At 40.9% G+C, this 22,952-nt stretch overlaps 3 protein-coding genes across 3 annotated transcripts; 2 read left to right on the forward strand and 1 right to left on the reverse strand.

Moving 5' to 3' along the window:
• The first annotated feature begins 1,423 nt into the window (after positions 1–1,423).
• On the forward strand, positions 1,424–2,738 carry LOC105027515 (claudin-4). The gene has a single exon (XM_010899648.3). The coding sequence runs from the start codon at positions 1,673–1,675 to the stop codon at positions 2,324–2,326; it is 654 nt and encodes a 217-aa protein (XP_010897950.2). The 5' UTR covers positions 1,424–1,672; the 3' UTR covers positions 2,327–2,738.
• A 6,632-nt stretch (positions 2,739–9,370) lies between these two features.
• LOC105027514 (claudin-like protein ZF-A89) lies at positions 9,371–10,379 on the reverse strand. Its single transcript, XM_010899646.4, has one exon. It carries the CDS (start codon positions 10,128–10,130, stop codon positions 9,498–9,500), a length of 633 nt encoding a protein of 210 aa, XP_010897948.2. The 5' UTR covers positions 10,131–10,379; the 3' UTR covers positions 9,371–9,497.
• Positions 10,380–20,038: 9,659 nt separating this feature from the next.
• Positions 20,039–20,965, forward strand: LOC105008561 (claudin-like protein ZF-A89). Its single transcript, XM_010867886.4, has one exon. It carries the CDS (start codon positions 20,206–20,208, stop codon positions 20,836–20,838), a length of 633 nt encoding a protein of 210 aa, XP_010866188.2. The 5' UTR covers positions 20,039–20,205; the 3' UTR covers positions 20,839–20,965.
• Positions 20,966–22,952: the final 1,987 nt, after the last annotated feature.

The raw sequence follows: 22,952 nt of genomic DNA on the forward strand, positions 1-22,952 counted from the left end.
ATTATAGTATCAACAAATCAACATACATCCCTGTTCAAAGGTTTGGTGTCACATCGGTGTTCTTGTTTTTAATTAAAATGACATAAAATGTATCAGAAATACAGTGTAGACATTGTTACTGTTATAAATGTCTAATGTAGCTGAAGACAGCAGACTTTCAATGGAATATCTACATAGGCAGAAAAAGGCCCATTATCAGCAACCATCAGTTGTGTTCCAATGGCACGTTGTGTTTGCTAATCCAAGTTAATAATTTTAAAAGGCTAATTGATCATTAGAAAACACTTTAGCAATTTTTTTAGCACTGCTGAAAACTGTTGTGCTGATTAAAGAAACATTAAAACACTCCTTATTTAGACTTGTATCTTCAGCATCAGCGTTTGTATTCGATGACAGGCTCAAAATGGCCAGAAACAAAGAACTTTCTTCTGAAACTCATCAGCCTATTCTTGTTCTGGGAAATGCTATTCCATGTGAGAAATTCCCAGGAAACTCAAGATCTCATACAACGATGAGTAGTACTCTCTTCACAGAACAGTGCAAAAGCACTGAGCAAGAGGACAAATACATTATTATACATTATTATAGTACTTCATTAATAGTACCCGCATAGCTACAGTCTCAATGTCAACAGTGTCTGTGTTCTTTTGCCTATATTAATCTTTTCTCTTTTTTTGTCCAGTCTGAGTTGTTCTTTGCAACCTCTGCATAAAAGTGGTTTAACTTAAATCGTTTAACCATGTTAGGGTACCGTAATGATTGTAGTATTTATTGGGCCACTGGGTAATGATTGATTGAATAACTTTTCCTGAGATGACATGTTTGAAGCAATTGATTTTGTGTCACATATAGTTCTGAGTGTATTAATGAATTTTGCTAATTAATTGTGTCATTTTGGCCAACAGAGTTTCAGTTTGTACATTTGTGTTAACTGTTTAGAAAACAAGAAATATATTCCGACAAAAGTGCGCAGGCGACTGAGAAGTACTGTAAGATTGTATTTGGAATAGAATAATGCGAATGATTTCAAATCACATAAACAGGTTGAACACTTTAAATGCATTAAGCATTTAACACACATTATGTCTACATTATTCAGCCAGATACAGACAATACTATGTGATTCAATGTCTGTCACTAGCACATCTTGTGATAAACAGAAACAAAGACAGAGATAGAGTGAAATACATTGTTCTATGTCTGGAAGTTTTCTTTATGTCCTTCACCAAAGCTCAGACCCCTGAGAACAAAATCCACAAAGAGCAGAATACAAGGCTGAGGTATATCTAGTGTCAGCTTTCCCCTTTTGTTTGGGAAAGAAACAGAAACTCAAACCCCACCCTCTTTCCCTCCCTACAAAGTTTAAACTATAATATAAGATCCCATTTACTCATGTGACCACCACAAACAGAAAGAAAACAGGTTCACGGTTCAGTCTGAGGGAGAAGACAAAAACAAAGCAGTGAGAGGACAGAATCCAGTGCAACCTTTCCATGGTCAAGACAGTGACTGGGCTTTAAGGAATTGTGTAGATCAAAACAAATCTATTTGAAGTAAACATCGACAAGAAAGAGTCTACAAGAAAGAGTTTACATGTTCTGGGTAGTAACAATACCCTCTGTACCTACCATCAGCAAGCAGAGTGTACCAGGAGTAGTATTCAGCTGTAACCATGGCTTCTCAGGGTCTCCAGATTATGGGAGTAATTCTAGCCATGATCGGCTGGATCGGGGCCATCATGACTTGTGCCATGCCCATGTGGAGGGTGACAGCCTTCATTGGCGCCAACATCGTCACTGCTCAGGTCATCTGGGAGGGATTGTGGATGACCTGCGTGGTCCAGAGTACAGGTCAGATGCAGTGTAAGATCTATGACTCCATGCTGGCCCTGCCCCAGGACCTGCAGGCTGCCCGAGCCATGGTCATCGTGGCAGTGATCTTGGGCGTCTGCGGAGTCATGATAGCCATCGCCGGAGGGAAATGTACCAACTGCATGGAGGATGAGGTGGCCAAAGCCAAAGCCTGCGTCGTCGCCGGGGTTGTCTTCATTATCTGTGGCTTCCTCCTCCTCATCCCTGTGTCGTGGTCAGCCAATACAGTGATCAGGGACTTCTATAACCCGTTGGTGATTGAGGCCCAGAGGAGAGAGCTGGGTGCTTCGCTGTACATTGGCTGGGGCTCCGCCGGACTTCTTCTACTGGGAGGCGGGCTGCTTTGCTGCAATTGTCCCCCAAAGGAGCCCAAAATTGGTAAAATGGGCCGGCCGTATGTGGCCTCTAAATTTGCCCCAGTCAGGACACCCTCTTCATCCATGAACTATGTGTGAGTTAGTTACTGATGAGTCAGTGTTGGATGCGGGGGTGGTATTGTATGTATAAGCTTAGGGCTGTATTGGTGAAGCGTTCGGCGTAAGAGATTAAAATGGGATAAGCTTGAAATAAAATTAATCTAAAGATTATTTTTCCCAATTTGAAAAATGTTGCGTGCTTTACATCGCTTTCTCTGTGTTATTAATGTTTTTTTATTCTATTCTAGGCTTCCAATTTCCTGTGTGGAAGATTTTGTTAAACTCTCATTACTGTTTTTATCATTTTTCACACCAAATTAAATGTTTTACTAATGCAAATGATAATTTCTTAGAATATACTCATGTAGGCATCAACAAACTAGCTACATAGTACATAATTGTTCTGTTTCAGTTAAGCACATTCTGTGTGAGGAGTCTGTTCATATATCATTATAAAATATTTGCTAAACTGAATTTAAATTTTACACAGATAGCATACTGCAAGCCTGAAATAAAATATTATATGTTGATTGTAATGGTTTCCTAAATATTTATTTTTTGTCTATTATGCTTTATTAGGTTTCTGGGAAAACTCACAGGCAAACCTAGAGTAGCAGACAAATAGTTTTTACCCCCTCACCTGCCACTCTCAGAGCATTTCCCCTCAAATAAACGACTCAGTCGTTACATTGGTGACTCTGAAATGACTTTTTTCCAATCAATCAAATGTATTTATAAAGCCCTTTTTATGGAGGCTAAATGTAACTTTACGGCTGCATGGGGGGCCATAAAAGTGCATGGTTAGCTGTTGTCTGTTCATGAATAGTGACCACAGCTTTGACATACCATAACTCAGCAAAATAACCTACTGATGTAGGTTTGGGAAGTGCTACCCTAAAATCCATCTCATTTGCACATTTTTCAAATCTGTCATGAACAAAATGTGAGTTAGTAACTGATGAGTCAGTGTTGGATGCGGGGGTGGTATTGTACATACAATTGTGCCCATAAGTTTGCATACCCTGGCAGAAATTGTGAACAATTGGTATTGATTTAGAAAATATGACAGTGACAGGGATCATATGAAGCCATTTATTATCACATATTTGTTTGACTCCTTTTTAAATCATAATGATAACATTCAGAATACCATCCCCACAGTGAAGCAAGGTGGTGGCTCGCTGATGTTTTAGGGGTGTGTGAGCACTAAAGGGGGAATCTTGTGAAAATGTATGGTAAGATGAATGCAGCATGTTATCAGAAAATACTGGCCGATAAATTTTTTCACAGCAATTCTTCTGCATGATTGCTGTGCATGGAGCGCTCTTGGACTTTCCAGCAACACAATGACCCTAAGCACAAGGCCAAGTTGACCCTCCAGTGGTTACAGCAGAAAAAGGAAAGGTTCTGGAGTGGCCATCACAGTCTCCTAACCTTAATATCATCAAGTCACTCTGGGGAGATCTCAAACCTGCAGTTCATGCAAGACGACCAAAGACTTGGAGGCATTTTGCCAAGACCACCTGCAAGAGTTCGGGGCCTCATAGACAACTCTTACAAAAGACTACACGCTGTCATTGATGCTAAAGAGGGCAACACACAGTATAAAGAAGTAAGGGTAAGCAGACTATTGAACAGGGGTCAGTAAAATAAAATCTTTGTTGCCATGTTTTATTTTATGATTGTGCTGTTCTGTTATGACCTACAGTTGCAGGTGAATCCCATAGGAAATAAAAGACATGTGTTTTGCTTGCTCACTAATGTTTTCTTTACAAATGGGACATAAATGACCAATTCTCCAAGGGTATGCAAACTTTTGAGCACAACTGAATTTACTCTATATAAACTAATTTGTCAAATTCTACTTTAAGAGTTTACCAACACCATATTTTTCCTCTGTTGACCTCTTACCTAACTTTACTACACCGGGACTCTTCTTGGACATAATTAACACAACTACTCACCCCTGAACACCCGACGCTAAGTATCATTAAAATGCCTTATAACTGTAATTGTTGTAGCTACAACACGGAGGAGAACTATCGTCTTCAGGTAAAGATAGCAGAGTTTAGATAGCAGAGCACAAACTGCATCTGTGCCAACATGAAGAAACGATAGTTTTGTTAGCCTCCCGGCACAGCTCCTGCAGCCAGGCAAGAACTTTCTCTTGGTCACTGGGATAAAAATGCCGTCGACCAGTTAAACCCGAGTCGTTGCTAAATCCAACTGAGACTTTCAACAGGTTTTCTCCACTGAAATCGGAGTCAAGGCCCGAGCCATCTTCGGAGGGGAATGATCGGCAGGCTTGTTCTACCGGTGGCCTTGAAAAACTAAAAACTTTAGTCATTGGCGATTCCATTACCCAGTATTAGACTAAAGAATCAGCCAGCGATCGTACACTGTTTACCCAGGGGCCTCCGACCACTAGGGGGCCTCCAAGACCCACTAACTGGGTGGGCTTTTTTTATTAAAATAAAATGAATTAATGAGTGTGTGTTTGTGTGTATCTGTGTAAAAAATAATTTATTTACACACAAAAAAGTATCATGATCTGTTTTTGGCTGTCTGCTGAGTCTGATGATGACAATGAGTTAGGTTACTGCGGAAACTGTTGATAGCGGCAAGACAGAGGATAGTGTGGGGGAAAAAAGAGAGTTGAGGACATCGAAAAAACAAACATGGATAAAAAACGGTGGAGCAGTGGAGCCACAAAACGAAAAGCCAAAAGGGAGAAGGATGGCAGAGAGGATGTAATGAGAAGAAATATTCCAACCATCTCCACTTTTTTTAAAGTCGGCTCGACGCAAATAAAGAGCCTGGCGGCGCCTGCTGTGACGCTAGCGAAGAGTTCAGCATCACAGCATCCAGCCTTGCTATTTCGGATGAACCTGACTTACTTGAGCACCAGCACCAGCACGACAATACAAAAAACCACAGCCCGGCTGGAGTGACAGGCACCTGTCCAAGTGCCCCCCCACCACCACAGTCCCCGACTCCCCTTGAGACCGAAACTGAAGCAGGCGCTTTGGAAGCCACTGAAGGCGGCAGAGACCCGGCGGTGACGGATAGGTTAACGTAGGCTATATTACCGGTTTGACAGTCTCAAAATGTAGGCCAATCTATTACTTTTTCCCCTTATTAAAAACCTGATAATTATAGATTGCCTGGATCGGCGCCGAAGCCTTCCGAATCTGCATCCACCGACCGACCTAAATACATATTTATTTCTGATTTAGCTAGAGCCCAGCACCTCTGCTCTGTCCCCGTATGATATGTTGCTTTTTAAATAATGTGACGTTGTATTAATGTTGACTGTTAATTTTTATTATCAGATATGCGTTCGGCTTATCAATACATAATATGTAGGACTCATTCTTTAGTTGAGTGTACTTTCATGTAATATTTCACATTATATTTTAAAAGTAGCCTATATCTTTCTTCTTTTTCAGGTTGTGTTTGCTAGCAACGTTCAATGCCAGTAAACAGACTAGCGCTGTGGAGCCCCGTGCTTAGCTATTAAAGGTGTTTTATACTGTTTGCTCCGTTATGGATATGTATGCTGTAATAGATGTGGCTTATTCTCAGTTTGTGTTACTGAGCAATACTATGTTACATTCATGTTAATTATTACAAAGAAATTCATGTAATTCTTAGTATTGTTTCTTGTTATATGCTGGTGGCTATACTATTTAGTTTTGGTAAATAATGTTCATTATTGTTTGCTTATATTTCAGAACCACATCTAACTTCATGTTTGAGTTGTAAATAAATCTCAAAGTCAGACATCTCCGGTTCAAGTTATTACCGGACACCCTACAGCCGGCCAGTGTTTTAGTAGCCAGTTTTCAATAGTAAATAAAAACTCTGGTCACTATAACCGTGAGGTTAAACTGGCTCTCTTTTTGGGACTCTCGCAGAAATAGGACCAGGCCTCATCTGCTGATTAATTTTGGAGGGAAATGGACTCCCATAACGTAGAATACATTTACAGCAACGACTATATTTGCATCAATGTCCGGTAAATATTAACTTCATGAAATGAAACCGGAGATATACTTAGGCCTACTCTTAAGTATAAATATGTACACAACTAACCCTAACCCATAAAATATAAAATTGTGTGTGTGTATATATATATATATACACACACACACACACACACACACCCATATACATTTACATACATAAAGTCCAGAGCACCTGCTGTCATTTTCCTGCATATCCAGGTCTCTTGGCCTATTTTCTATGTCGGAGGTACATCTTCTTGCCCCAAATCTTCAATGACAGCCACTTCTGACCAGACAATTAATCTATTATCTTCCAATAAACATTAACTAAAACTGGCTACATAAAACAAAACTACTGACTTGATTCATGAGAGGTCGGAAAATGTGTTTAATAGTCAAAATTGCAATAATTTAATCAACTTACCAGCGAGCGTACTTCGGAACCTCCTAATATTAATGGTCTTCAGTGCTGGAACTATCAGTGTTTGGAACTATTGGCTGCTCCACGACACGTAACTCTCTTTTTCAACGGCTCTGGCCTCACCATGAGATAGGGTGCAGGTCAGACCGCAGGCTGTTAGCCAGCCTGCTAGCATAGTGGAGTCTGACGATAGCATAGCCCGAGTAGTTAGTACAGCTTTACCTATTGCCACTGTGACTCGTTCCAGGCTGAGAAAAGTTAAACAAGGTAGTGTTAACAAAAACAACCTTATTAAGATAAAGCCTTCCTCCACCTCGGTCACAAATAAAAAGTAAAAATGACTGTATCACCTCGCATCTCAAAATGGGAATCCTAAATGTTAGATCCCTTGCTCCAAAGGCAGTTGCAGTAAATGAATTAATCTCTGATCATAAACTAGATGTTATTGGTTTATGTGAAACGTGGCTAAAGCCTGATTAATTAATTGCCTTAAATGAGGCCTCTCCTCCTGGCTATACTAGTGATCATACATTGCCAACACATTGCCACAATCACACCTTAGATTTAGTCCTGTTACGAGAAATAGATATTGTAGATCTAATAACCCCACTAAACCCACAAACTGTCAGCTAGACCCGATTCCAACTAAATTACTTAAGGAGCTATTTCCTGTGCTAGGTCAGCCAATGTTGAACATAATAAATTGCTCCCTTTCCTCCGGATGTGTGCCAAACTCACTAAAAATAGCGGAAATTAAGCCTCTTCTAAAAAAAATCTGGATCCTGACATATTAAACAATTATAGGCCAATATCGAACCTCCCGTTCCTCTCAAGAATCTTAGAAAAATGTGTTTGAAGACAAATAACATTTATGAAATGCTCCAGTCTGGATTCAAATCCCATCATAGTACTGAGACTGCACTCGTGAAGGTAACAAATGACCTTCTAATGGCCTCAGACAAAGTTTCCCTCCTGTGGCTTCTTCATCTTAGTACTGCTTTTGACACTATTGATCACTCCCTTCTCTTAGAGAGACTGGAAACCCATATTGGGCTATGTGGACATGTTCTAGTCTGGTTTAAATCTTATTTATCTGAAAGATGTCCTCCTAAGGTCAAAAAGGATACCAGGAAAGTTGGAGAGCATTCCTAGAATTCAGACACTGCTAGGCCAGACTACACTTGAAGAGATTAGTGTTTAGTAGTGTTATTCAACCCCTGCTCCTGGAGGCACCCTGCCCTGAATGCTTTAGATGCCTGTCAGCTCTGTCAGGGTTGAGAAACACTGCTTTAGTAAACACTTAAAGGTTGAGACAGTCTTCGTCTTTCAATTTAAATGCTAACAAATGTTTGTCCAATTACAGCTGTCAATTCACATGAACACTTTTTTGTACATATATTCCTATCCAAATTACATATACCTCTAAAAACATTAGAATTCCTTTTTTTTTAATGAGGTATACATCTACATAGGTGTTCCATAAAAGTTCCCCTTTAAGGTTCATCTCTAAATTCCAATGATTTACTAATTATAATCATTTCATTCACATGAAGATTAATGTTCCAATGATTCCTATCCAGATGACCTATATCATAACATTTCGGTTGTACTTTGTTTACTGGCCTTTCTGGGCCAAAGAATGAGTATTTCCATGTCATTTTACAAATTGTATATTCATTTGTACTTGTGTTTTTGAAAATAAAACAAATAAAGTGTACCTTTGAGAGAAGAGGTAATGAAACACCACACATGCCTGTAGGTCTCTAGCTAAAATGGATTGTAGGCTATTAAAAAGCAGTAAAGTAGGCCTACATCTCAAAGTAAATTCACGAAAATTCAAAATGGTAAATCTAATGCCTGTACTTTTTTGGAAGCTCAATGACTAGAATACAACTGGTTTAAGAGGTTTGTCATTAGATCATCTACTGGAAAAAACGAATTCAATGAGCTAACAATAATAGGACAAATACTGGTATAAGAGTAAATAGAAAGCTTTTTTGAAAAATGTGTACCTTTGAGAGGAAACAAAAACACCACACTGCAGATCTCTAGCACATATGGTGAGCTATTAAAATATTTATAGGATACATTCATGTAAAACCTGGACAATTCAAAACGGTATATTTGAAGGATGTATTCTAGACAAGGACTGTCAGTGATCAAAAATCAAGTGGGTTTGGTCGGTAGTCGTATAGGAATCTATTGGAAAAAGGAAATCGGTTGTAATAAAATAACCGCTGGAACACATGCAGAAAATTGTACGGTTGTTTCATAAGTGTCTGCAAGTGTTTCTCCTTTAGAGGGAAAGATTGACAAAAACGTGCATATGAGATTGTACTTTTAGACGGTTCCTACACCACCGACGCGCCGAAAACGAGGCAACCTTTCAGGTTCTGCTTAAAGAAATATTCAATTTGTTCTCTACCTTCTGATTTCGCAACTATCTTTCGAAAAGGACCTTTTAGTGAAATTAAAGACTCATTTTACACACTAACTTTACTTATCGCACTCACAGTTTAACTACAGAGAAACAGTTTGTCTGCGTCAAGAGATTAGTAGGTACTTGCAGCCAAACGGTGACCAGACGATGTTCAACATGAACTCGTTTTAATACAAATATTGATGGAGAAATTTTACTGAAATTCCAGACAAATGTTAACTTAAAACATTTATTACAGCACATAAAACATCAAGTTGAAATGCAGAGTTAAAATTGACTTAAAATGGCCAGGTGCACTGAAGTGAAGATTCACTTTCACTGCAACACATTCAGAATGTTTTGTCACACGTAGGCTCCTCCGCTGGCGGCGGAGTGCGCAGCGGAATATTTGGCAAAGTACCCGTTATCTTTACGTTTGGTGCAATGACAGCAGAGTAGCGAGCCCCCGAGTAGCAGCAGGACAGCAGAACCCCAGCCGATGAACAGCGAGGCACCGATCTCCCTTCTCTGCGCGTCGGTGAGCAGCGGGTCGTAGAAATCCCGGATAACGGTGTTGGCGGACCAGGACACGGGGATCAAGCAAAGGACACCTGCAACTATGAAGAACACGCCGGAGATTATGGCCACCTTTGCCTTCGTCGCTTGGTCTTCGATGCAGTTGGTACACTTCCCCCCGGCCACTGACAGCAGTATTCCGATCACAGCCACGAGAATAGAGATGACAACCAAAGCTCTAGCGACCTGCAGGTCCCGGGGGAGAGCCAACATGGAGTCATAGACCTTACACTGCATCTGGCCAGTACTCTGTATGACGCAGTTCATCCAAAGGCCTTCCCAGAAGGTCTGCGCCGTTACGATATTACTGCCCATGAAAGCAGTCACCTTCCACATTGGAAGCGCGCAGATGACGATGTCACCAATCCAACCGATGATTGCAAGCGATATACCCAGAACCTGGAGACCGGCCGACGACATAGCTTTCGTCCCTTCTATACTCCGACAAGGCTCGCGGAAGAACCTGCTTAAACTGTTTAAAATAAGGCCTAACGTTTAGCCGCAGAAACACTTGTAATCCAACTGCAGACTCCAGCCTATATACGCACCTGCCAGCGTGTGGTTGTTTACTGATCCGATTGAAAACACCTGTGGATGTATACTGGCCAATGCACACCCTTTGAACTAACCCTTTCTACCTACACAGTCGTTCCAATTTCCACCGCAATGTAACCTAAACCATTAATAATAGGCCTAATTAACAGCAGCTGAGTCTAATAGTCCAAACAAGCTTATTAGCTCTATTCCTTTTACCCCACCCTACTGATGAAGATGTCAACATTGATTAATATCTGAATGTCGAGTGCGTATTTATCTGAAAAATACTTTTTGGAAATGTGCCTTAGAATAAAAACCTTTAGATTTAAACATAGGTTTTCTTTGTTGTTTCTTTTAACCCTCCCTTATGCCTGGAGAAATAGACCTACAAAGCAATTGTTTCCTTGTTCTCAATTCTGATGTTTCATATTTGCACTGATAGGGCGGAAAAATATCTGATACGAAAATATTTTAAATTATAAAAAGATCGGATGTAAAAAAATATCACAATTGGGACGACTGTGTAAATGTAGTCATCTTGTAAAAACATAATTATATCAGATTTTATAAGCTTAAACAAAAATAAGGACCATTCAGCTGAATCTGTGCATGTTGCAACAAAATTAAACTTAATTATTTGTATTTTTTCAGCACTGTATTTAATAACACACGTGTTTAAATATTCAAAATGTGTTAAGGTCAATCTCAATTTTTTAATAAAAAACAATTAAGTAACAAGAATCAAGAGATAGACATTAGAACTTGGCTAGCTCCAAATTTTGCATTGAAATGTGGGATTGTTGACGTGCTGTACGCCGCTTGCTGTTACCTACCTGCCAAACTGCGTCAGTGCCACCAGGAAGAAACGATAGTCTTGTTAGCCCCCCCGGCACAGCTCCTGCAGCCGGGCAAGAACTTTCTCTTGGTCACTGGGAAGAAATGCCGTCGACCGGTTAAACCTGAATCGTTGCTAAATCCAACTGAGACTTTCAACAGGTTTTCCCCACAGGAGTTGGAGTCAAGGCCCGAGCCATCTTTGGAGGGGAATGATCGGCAGGGATGTTCTACCGGTGGCCTTGAAAAACTAAAAACTTTAGTCATCGGCGATTCCATTACCTGCAGTATTAGACTAAAGAATCAGCCGGCGATCGTACACTGTTTACCGGGGGGCAGAGCCACCGACATAGCCGCAAATCTGGGGCTGGTGCTAGCGAAGTCTAAAACTGGCAAGTATAGAGAGTCTAGGAACTGTTAGCCAGCCTGCTAGCATAGTGGAATCTGTCGATATCATAGCCAGAGTAGTTAATACAGCTTTACCTATTGCCACTGTGAATCGTTCCAGGCTGAGAAAAGTTAAACAAGGTAGTGCTAACAAAAACAACCATTTTAAGATATAGCCTTCCTCTACCTCGGTCACAAATAAAAATGACTATCACCTTGCATCTCAAAATGGGACTCCTGAATGTTAGATCCCTTGCTCCAAAGGCAGTTGCAGTAAATTAATTAATCTCTGATCATAAACTAGATGTTATTGGTTTATGTGAAACGTGGCTAAAGCCTGATTAATTAATTGCCTTAAATGAGGCCTCTCCTCCTGGTTATACTATTGATCATATCCCTCGTGCATCCCAAAAAGGAGGGGGTGTTGCTAATATTTATGACACTAAATATAAATGTACTCTCAAACACATTACTGATTTTCATTCTTTTGAAGTTTTACTAATGAAAGTTAACCAGGCCGATAAATCGTTTTACATAGCTACTATTTATAGGCCCCCCGGGCCATACACAATGTTCCTCTATGAGTTTCTAGAATTCTTGTCTAACCTTGTAGTCATGGCAGATTCAAATTTAAGGCGATTTCAATTGTCATATGGAAAAGTTCAATGATCCTTTTCAAAAAGCCTTTGAAGCCATAATTGACTCAATGGGTTTTATTCAACATGTCTCAGGTCCAACAAATTGCCACAATCACACCTTAGATCTACTCCTGTCACAAGAAATAGATATTGTAGATCTAATAATTTCCCCCCAAAATCCTGGATTATCGGATCACTGTCTTATTACATTTACCGTTAAAACAAGAAATCCACTTGCTCTGCCGTACTATAAATTCCTTGATATTCTTACAAGTTCGCTCAGTAACGACAGAGAAAATAAATCTGTAAATTATCAAATCGAGGATCTAAACTCAACACTGCGAAATACATTAGACATGGTTGCACCACTAAAAACAAAATAATTTTTTTTAAGACGTAGTTAGCTAGCTATCTTAATTTTCAAGTTTAATCCAACAATGTTACTGTAGCTTGCTTGCTAGATAACACTTCCTATGGCTGTGTGAAAAATTGATAGTGAATTATTTGAAAGGAAGAACGTTTTAGTCTTCACCATATGGTCTGCAAGTACAGTAGATTTAGAAAAGAATCACCCCCCTTTAAAATAATCAAATTTTGTTGCTTTGCAGCCTGAAATGAAGAAAGACAGTTTTTGTTTCATTCAGCTGAAAGATATACATTTTTTCTGACATGTTGGTGTTATAAAACATAATAACTGAGTTGGAAAAAGGATCACCCCCTTGTGTCAGTATTTTGCTGAGCCACCTTTTGCTTTAATTACAGCCTTCAGTCTGTTGGGATGTGTCTCTACTAACTTTGCACATCTAGGCATTGCAATATTTGACCACTCTTTGCAGAACTGCTCAAGTTCAGTTAAATTTGATGGTGACCATTTGTGGACTGCTGTCTTCAAGTCATTCCACAGATTTTCAATGGGGTTTAAGTCCGGGCTCTGACTAGGCCATGCAAGGACATTCACCTTTTTCTCCTTCAACCACAGTGTGGTCAGTTTTGCTGTGTGCTTTGGGTCATTGTGATGTTGGAAGGTAAATCTTCTTCCCATTGACAACTTTCTGGCAGAGAACAGGAGATTTTCCTCAAGAATTTGACAGTATTTTGCCCCATCAATTTTTCCTTCTATCCTGACAAGTGCTCCAGTCCCTGCTGCAGAGAAACAACCCCATAATATGATATTAGCACCACCATGCTTTACTGTAGGAATGGTGTTATTTGGATGGTGAGCTGTATTGGATTTTCGCCAGACATATCGTTTGGCGTTGAGGCCAAATAATAAAATATTAGTCTCATCTGACCATAACACCTTTTTCCACGTGGCCTTAGAATCTTAAAGGTGCGTTTTGGCAAAGCTCATTCGTGACTGCATGTGGCCTTTCTTGAGGTGTGGCTTTTTTCTTGTAACCTTCCCATACAAGCCACATTTGTTGAGAATTTGTGATATTGTTGTCACACAATGACCACTCTTTGTCATGAATTCCTGCAACTGCTTCAGAGTTGCTGTAGGCCTCTCTGACCAGTTTCCTCCTGGCTCTTTCATCCAGTTTGGAGCAACATCCTGACACAGGGAGGGCCTGTGTTGTGCCAAATACCTTCCATACCTTTTCTTCAATTTAGGTGTTTTGAATCATTAAGATAGCTAAAATTTGTACAAGAATTTGGTTTATGTTATGTATGATCATGGCAGAAAAGTGATAGACATGAACGAACAGGCAGGGAGGGAGAGAAAGTGGCCACAAACTAACAGGTAAATTATTGATTAGTGCCAAGATAGACTGTTGCTCTGTCATCAGGTAAATCAATCAGTGTCATTGAATAGGATCTCTGATAAAAGGACATCATCAGAATTTAGGGGTGTAATGTATGTTTACTTTAAGCAGAAGGAAGGCAGAGCGAGGGAGAGAGGCCTCAAACCAACAGGTAAGATAGTGAGAAGTATTAATTCAAGCCTGTCTATACGAGCAGATTGGAAAACGTAAAGCTTGACTAACATGCCTGACTGAGATGTTGCCAACATCATTGTAGTATTAGTCATTTTAAAAATGCACTCTGGTTACATTATCATCTATCTGAAATGCCTTTCCAGCTGATAAGTCCCACCATGCAGAGAATCATACACGGTATAATTTACCAATGCTAGTTAAGACTATTGCTTGTTCAGAAATTGCTACTTAAAGTCAAACTGGAATTTTCACACTGAACACTTGAGTCCTATCAACACTTGCAAGGAATCGGTACAGAAAGACAACATTGTTTGGGGTTACTATTTGTTAAAACCTTTCCAGACATAATGAGTATTGCGAGCCAGCATTGTGGAAACAATTATCGCCCCCAGTATTTTCAACCAGACTACCTCCAAGCAGAACTGTTTCGGTCACGCTTGTCTTATTCACACTTCACTGGTCACTAATGCCAATGCCTTTTAAAACCAGAGCATATCGATGTTGAACAAAGTCATGGACAAAAGGAAATGAACTATAAGTGGATTCTAGAAGTGTAAAAACACACAGAACTACATTTTAAATAGACATTTTGGTGAATACAGTGGGGAGAACAAGTATTTGATACACTGATGATTTTGCAGGTTTTCCCACTTACAAAGCATGTAGAAGTCTGTAATTTTTATCATAGGTCCTCTTCAACTGCGAGTGACGGAATCTATAACAAAAATCCAGAAAATCATATTGTAAGTTATTAATTAGCATTTTCTCCTCCATGAACTGCCACCTTAACGTGGTGGAGGGGTTTGAGTACCCGAGTGACCCTAGGAGCTATGTTGTCTGGGGTTATATGCCCCTGGTAGGGTCTCCCAAGGCAAACAGGTCCTAGGTGATGGGTCAGACTAAGAGCGGTTCAAAAACCCTTTAATGATGGAAACAATTTTGAGGGCCGTGATGGAGCAGCCGGGGCCCCACCCTGGAGTCAGACCCGGGGTTGGGGCTCGTATGCGAGCGCCTGGTGGCTGGGCCTTTCCCCACGGGGTCCGGCTCAGCCCGAAGGAGCGAGGTGGGGCCGCCTTCCCGTGGGTTCACCACCTGCAGGAGGGACCATAAGGGGTCGGTGCATAGAGCCTTCGACAACCTGATCCCTGGACACGGAAACTAGTTCTAGGGACGTGGAACGTCACCTCGCTGGCGGGGAAGGAACCTGAGATCGTGCGTGAGGTTGAGAGGTTCCGATTAGAGGTAGTCGGAATCACCTCTACGCACGGCTTGGGCTCTGGAACCACACTCCTTGAGAGAGGATGAACTCTTCACCACTCTGGAGTTGCCCATGGTGAGAGGCGGCGGGCTGGTGTGGGTTTGCTTATAGCTCCCCAGCTCTGCCGCCATGTGCTGGAGTTTACCCCGGTGAACGAGAGGGTCGTTTCCCTGCGCCTACGGGTGGGGATAGGTCTCTCACTGTTGTTTGTGCCTACGGGCCGAACGGCAGTACAGAGTACCCGACCATCTTGGAGTCTCTGGGAGGGGTGCTGGAAAGTGCTCCGACAGGGGACTCCATCGTTCTACTGGGGGACTTCAATCAATCAAATTTATTTATAAAGCCCTTTTTACAACAGCAGTTGTCACAAAGTGCTTTACAGAGACACCCGGCCTTAAACCCCAAGGAGCAAACAACAGTGGTGTTGAATTTCAGTGGCTAGAAAAAACTCCCTAAGAAGGTAGAATTTTAGGAAGAAACCTAGAGAGGACCCAGGCTCAGAGGGGTGACCAGTCCTCTTCTGGCTGTGCCGGGTGAGATATTAAGAGTCCAATTGGAATAATAAATACATTTCTCTGGGCTAAATCCAGAGTCTATTTGATTTTAGACTAGGTCAGAAGTATGACCAGGTGGACAAAGACAGGGAAAGCAACGGGCCCCCCAAACCAGGTAATCCGCAGGTGTGGACCAGGACCTCATCTCCTCCTAAATTTTTAAACTGGAGGAGACTGAAAAAAAGTTAGTAGTGCATTCCTCATATCTCCCAGCACAATAATATAGCAGCGTAACACCTTGGAACTGAGACGGGGGGGTCCGGTGACACTGTGGCCCTACCCGGGGGAGGCCCCAGACAGGGCCCAACAGGTAGGAAATCAATCCCACATTGCCAGGCATCAACCAAAGGGACACCCACCAACCGCAACCACCCTGAATGAGGGCAGAGTATTGCCAGCAGAGTACAGCCCAATTGCACAAGTGCGCAACAGAGAGACAACAACAAGCCAGTGACTCTTCCCCCGAAAGGCATTGGAGAGAGGGCATCCCAGTGGCGACGAGAGCCCCCACCTGGCAAGACAGCAAGGGTGGACAGTATCAAGCCTACTGGTCACCTTCACGCCCCCGGGCCAGGCTACACCATGCTGTAGAGATGAGTTTTTAGTAGACACTTGAAAGTTTGCACAGAGTTTGCATTTCTAACCTTAATTGGCAGATCATTCCACAGTAGTGGAGCTCTATAAGAAAAGGCCCTGCCTCCGGCTGTTTGTTTAGAGATTCTAGGTACAATTAAAATGCCTGCATCTTGCAATCGTAGGTTACGTGTAGGTATGCATGACTGGATCATTTCAGCAAGGTAAGTAGGAGCAAGTTCATGTATTGATTTATAGGTTAAAAATAAAACCTTAAAACCAGCCCTTACCCTAACAGGCAGCCAGTGTACAGAGGCTAGTACAGGAGTAATGTGTTCAAAAAAATGTATTCTAGTTAGGATTCTAGCAGCCGTGTGTAGCACAAATAGAAGTTTATTTTTTGATTTGTCAGGGAAACCGGAAAGAAGAGCATTGCAGTAATCTAGTCTAGAAGTAACAAAAGCATGGATTCGTTTTTGATAGAAAGTTTCAGATTTTTGAAATGTTTCGAAGATGAAAATAAGCAACTCTTGATACATATTTTATATGTCCTTCAAAGGAGAGGTCAGGGTCAAAGGTAACGGCAAGGTTTCTTACAGTTTTTGTGATACGACCATGCAGCCGTTGAGGTTCACAGTGAGATCTAACAACGCTATTTGTTTCTTGGGTCCTAAAACTAGTATTTCTGTTTTTCTTGAGTTTTAGAGCAAGAAGTTCTCTGTCATCCACTTCCTAATATCTGAAACGCATTCTTCCAAAGTAGCTAATTTTGGGTCTTCTCCATGCTTCATTGAAATATATTACTGTGTGTCATCAGCATAACAGTGAAAATGTACATTGTTATTTCGGATTACATCGCCCAGAGGCAGCATATATAGTGAGAACAATAATGGGCCAAGAACCGAGCCTTGAGAAACACCAAAGCATACCTTCGAATTGCTATTTTTAGTGAGTTTGGTACACATCCGGAGGAAAGGGAGCAATTTATTATGTTCAACATTGGCTGACCTAGCACAAGAAATAGCTCCTTAAGTAATTTTGTTGGAATCGGGTCTAGCTGACAGTTTGTGGGTTTAAATCTCATTACAAATTTAGTAAATGTGTCGAGCGATACGGTATCAAAAAATTCAAGTGTCCCCATTGACACCTGGTCAGGCAGGTTTAGGACATTTTTAGGACAACTGAGATTTTGAGGACCATAACTATTTAAGGAGGAGTCAGTTATTTGTTTTCTAATGGTGATGATCTTTTGAGGTTGTAGTTCATCAAAGTAGTTCATGTATTCATTACAACTAAAGTGAAGACCCACTTCACTTATTGAGCTTTGCTTTTTTGTTAACTTTGCAACTGTATCAAAGAGAAATGTTGGATTGTTTTTGTTCACCTCAATCAGGTTGGAGAAATAAGCTGATCGAGAAGACGTGAGTGATTTTCGGTATTGTAGTGTACTGTCTATCCAGGCTATTCTGAATATTTCCAACTTGGTGGAGCGCCACTTTCGCTCCATTTTTCTGGAGGCTTGCTTAAGTGATCTAGTATTGTCTGTGTACCAGGGAGCAAGTTTCTTGTTGCATATTTCTTTTGTCTAATGTATTTCACAGTGTTGAGTTTAGATCCTCGATTTTGATCAAAAATATTAGCAACACACCCTCCCTTTTGGGATGCACGAGGGATTTGATCAATATTACAGCCAAGAGGAGAGGCCTCATTTAATGCAATTAATTCATCAGGCTTAAGCCACGTTTCACATAAACCAATATAATCTCGATTAATTAATTTACTGCAACTGCCTTTGGAGCAAGGGATCTAACATTCAGGAGTCCCATTTTGAGATGCAAGGTGATAGTCATTTTTATTTGTGACCGAGGTGGAGGAAGGCTATATCTTAAAATGGTTGTTTTTGTTAGCACTACCTTGTTTAACTTTTCTCAACCTGGAACGAGTCACAGTGGCAATAGGTAAAGCTGTATTAACTACTCTGGCTATGCTATCGACAGACTCCACTATGCTAGCAGGCTGGCTAACAGTTCCTAGACTCTCTATACTTGCCAGTTTTAGACTTCGCTAGCACCAGCCCCAGATTTGCGGCTATGTCGGTGGCTCTGCCCCCCGGTAAACAGTGTACGATCGCCGGCTGATTCTTTAGTCTAATACTGCAGGTAATGGAATCGCCGATGACTAAAGTTTTTAGTTTTTCAAGGCCACCGGTAGAACATCCCTGCCGATCATTCCCCTCCAAAGATGGCTCGGGCCTTGACTCCAACTCCTGTGGGGAAAACCTGTTGAAAGTCTCAGTTGGATTTAGCAACGATTCAGGTTTAACCGGTCGACGGCATTTCTTCCCAGTGACCAAGAGAAAGTTCTTGCCCGGCTGCAGGAGCTGTGCCGGGGGGGCTAACAAGACTATCGTTTCTTCCTGGTGGCACTGACGCAGTTTGGCAGGTAGGTAACAGCAAGCGGCGTACAGCACGTCAACAATCCCACATTTCAATGCAAAATTTGGAGCTAGCCAAGTTCTAATGTCTATCTCTTGATTCTTGTTACTTAATTGTTTTTTATTAAAAACATAAATATTAACAACTTATTTTCAATGATGTTTGTTCCATCATTTAAACAATTGCATGATGAATCACATGATAGATCTATGAAAGTATTGAGGTTGGAGTCTCCCTTATAAATAAAAAAAAATGGCTTGGTGTTTAAAAAAAACAAAAATAAAACATTTCAACTGCATATGTTGTAACTTTTTAGCTACTTATATGTATATATTATTATAATTTTTTTGAACATGCAACCAATTCTTTCTGTAAAATATCCTCTTAATTGGGGGGAAAACAAAGAAAATAGATGGAATGACTTATAATTGATATTTAAAAAGTTGTAAGACTTTTGATAACAGAACTGACAAAAATGCAATCATCTTCCATTAAGAAACCTTGTAAACAATAAATACAATTGCCTGAGATTGACCTTAACACATTTTGAATAGTTAAACACGTGTGTTATTAAATACAGTGCTGAAAAAATACAAACACTTAGATTTTGTTGCAACATGCACAGATTCAGCTGAATGGTCCTTATTTTTGTTTAAGCTTATAAAATCTGATATAATTATGTTTTTACAAGATGACTACATTTACACAGTCGTCCCAATTGTGATATTTTTTTACATCCGATCTTTTTATAATTTAAAATATTTTCGTATCAGATATTTTCCGCCCTATCAGTGCAAATATGAAACATCAGAATTGAGAACAAGGAAACAATTGCTTTGTAGGTCTATTTCTCCAGGCATAAGGGAGGATTAAAAGAAACAACAAAGAAAACCAATGTTTAAATCTAAAGTTTTTTATTCTAAGGCACATTTCCAAAAAGTATTTTTCAGATAAATACGCACTCGACATTCTGATATTAATCAATGTTGACATCTTCATCAGTAGGGTGGAAAAAGGAATAGAGCTAATAAGCTTGTTTGGACTATTAGACTCAGCTGCTGTTAATTAGGCCTATTATTAATGGTTTAGGTTACATTGCGGTGGAAATTGGAACGACTGTGTAGGTAGAAAGGGTTAGTTCAAAGGGTGTGCATTGTCCAGTATACATCCACAGGTGTTTTCAATCGGATCAGTAAACAACCACACGCTGGCAGGTGCGTATATAGGCTGGAGTCTGCAGTTGGATTACAAGTGTTTCTGCGGCTAAACGTTAGGCCTTATTTTAAACAGTTTAAGCAGGTTCTTCCGCGAGCCTTGTCGGAGTATAGAAGGGACGAAAGCTATGTCGTCGGCCGGACTCCAGGTTCTGGGTATATCGCTTGCAATCATCGGTTGGATTGGTGACATCGTCATCTGCGCGCTTCCAATGTGGAAGGTGACTGCTTTCATGGGCAGTAATATCGTAACGGCGCAGACCTTCTGGGAAGGCCTTTGGATGAACTGCGTCATACAGAGTACTGGCCAGATGCAGTGTAAGGTCTATGACTCCATGTTGGCTCTCCCCCGGGACCTGCAGGTCGCTAGAGCTTTGGTTGTCATCTCTATTCTCGTGGCTGTGATCGGAATACTGCTGTCAGTGGCCGGGGGGAAGTGTACCAACTGCATCGAAGACCAAGCGACGAAGGCAAAGGTGGCCATAATCTCCGGCGTGTTCTTCATAGTTGCAGGTGTCCTTTGCTTGATCCCCGTGTCCTGGTCCGCCAACACCGTTATCCGGGATTTCTACGACCCGCTGCTCACCGACGCGCAGAGAAGGGAGATCGGTGCCTCGCTGTTCATCGGCTGGGGTTCTGCTGTCCTGCTGCTACTCGGGGGCTCGCTACTCTGCTGCCATTGCACCAAACGTAAAGATAACGGGTACTCTGCCAAATATTCCGCTGCGCACTCCGCCGCCAGCGGAGGAGCCTACGTGTGACAAAACATTCTGAATGTGTTGCAGTGAAAGTGAATCTTCACTTCAGTGCACCTGGCCATTTTAAGTCAATTTTAACTCTGCATTTCAACTTGATGTTTTATGTGCTGTAATAAATGTTTTAAGTTAATATTTGTCTGGAATTTCAGTAAAATTTCTCCATCAATATATGTATTAAAACGAGTTCATGTTGAACATCGTCTGGTCACCATTTGGCTGCAAGTACCTACTAATCTCTTGACGCAGACAAAATCTTTCTCTATAGTTAAACTATATGAGCGCGATAAGTAAAGGTAGTGTGTAAAATGAGTCTTTAATTTCACTAAAAGGTCCTGCGGTTATTTTATTTCAACCGACTTCCTTTTTCCAATAGATTCCTATACGACTCCCGACCAAACCCACTTGATTTTTGATCACTGACAGTCCTTGTCTCGAATACATCCTTCAAATATACCGTTTTGAATTGTCCAGGTTTTACATTAATGTATCCTATAAATATTTTAAAAGCTCATCATATGTGCTAGAGATCTGCAGTGTGGTGTTTTTGTTTCCTCTCAAAGGTACACATTTTTCAAAAAGCTTTCTATTTACTCTTATACCAGTATTTGTCCTATTATTGTTAGCTCATTGAATTCGTTTTTTCCAGTAGATGATCTAATGACAAACCTCTTAAACCAGTTGTATTCTAGTCATTGAGCTTCCAAAAAAGTACAGGCATTAGATTTACCATTTTGAATTTTCGTGAATTTACTTTGAGATGTAGGCCTACTTTACTGCTTTTTAATATTTTCAAAAACACAAGTACAAATGAATATACAATTTGTAAAATGACATGGAAATACTCATTCTTTGGCCCAGAAAGTCCAGTAAACAAAGTACAACCGAAATGTTATGATATAGGTCATCTGAATAGGAATCATTGGGACATTAATCTTCATGTGAATGAAATGATTATAATTAGTAAATCATTGGAATTTAGAGATTAACCTTAAAGGGGAACTTTTATGGAACACCTATGTAGATGTATACCTCATTAAAAAAAAAGGAATTCTAATGTTTTTAGAGGTATATGTAATTTGGATAGGAATATATGTACAAAAAAGTGTTCATGTGAATTGACAGCTGTAATTGGACAAACATTTGTTAGCATTTAAATTGAAAGACGAAGACTGTCTCAACCTTTAAGTGTTTACTAAAGCAGTGTTTCTCAACCCTGCACCTGTAGGCACCCCGTCCTGTATGTTTTAGATCTCTCTCTGCCCAAACCTACCTGATGTAGCTCTTTAAGGTCTTGATAATGTACTGAACATTTGAATCAGATGTGACAGAGCTGACTGGCATCTAAAGCATTCAGGGCAGGGTGCCTCCAGGAGCAGGGGTTGAATAACACTACTAAACACTAATCTCTTCAAGTGTAGTGTGGCCTAGCAGTGTCTGAATTCTAGCAATGCTCTCCAACTTTCCTGGTATCCTTTTTGACCTTAGGAGGACATGAGTACCTGGATCATGTCTCTGATCTACCTGGCCCAAATGACTCGTAGCTGTCCCTGCCTGAAGTTCTCCTGGTTTTGTTGCCGATCAGGTTGCTGCCAGATGACTCATGCGGCCACTGCCCACACCCCACCTGACTGTCCCAGTCCACACCCCACCAGACTGTCCCATTCCACACCCCACCTGACTGTCCCAATCCTGTCCCATACCACACCTGACTGTCCCATTCCACACCCCACCCAGTCCTGTCCCATTCCACACCCCACCTGACTGTCCCATTCCACAACCCACCCAGTCCATTCCCAGTCCGGTCCCATTACACACCCCACCTGACTGTCCCAGTCCTGTCCAGCTGGTTATGTTGTGGACTCTGATCACAGCACACTTGCCTTTATTAACCTGCTATTCTTCTGATTATGCAAAAACATTGACTTGGCCCATAAAGTAATGTTCTCTTATAATCTTCACCCAGCACAGCCAGAACAGGGCTTAGTTTTTTCTAGACACTGTGCATTAACTCTTGTTGCTTGCTCTTTGGGGTTTTAGGCTGGATGTCTGTAAAGGCACTTTGTGATAACTGCTGTTGTAAAAAGGCTTTATTAAACAGATTTGATGGGTTGATTTGT

The sequence above is a fragment of the Esox lucius genome, chromosome 7 (genome assembly GCF_011004845.1).
Source record: "Esox lucius isolate fEsoLuc1 chromosome 7, fEsoLuc1.pri, whole genome shotgun sequence".
Taxonomy (NCBI): Eukaryota; Metazoa; Chordata; class Actinopteri; order Esociformes; family Esocidae; genus Esox; species Esox lucius.

Excerpts from the sequence above, each read along its gene's own strand:
- LOC105027515 (XM_010899648.3), top strand. The coding sequence starts at position 1,673 with ATGGCTTCTCAGGGTCTCCAGATTATGGGAGTAATTCTAGCCATGATC.
- LOC105027514 (XM_010899646.4), bottom strand. The coding sequence starts at position 10,130 with ATGTCGTCGGCCGGTCTCCAGGTTCTGGGTATATCGCTTGCAATCATC.
- LOC105008561 (XM_010867886.4), top strand. The coding sequence starts at position 20,206 with ATGTCGTCGGCCGGACTCCAGGTTCTGGGTATATCGCTTGCAATCATC.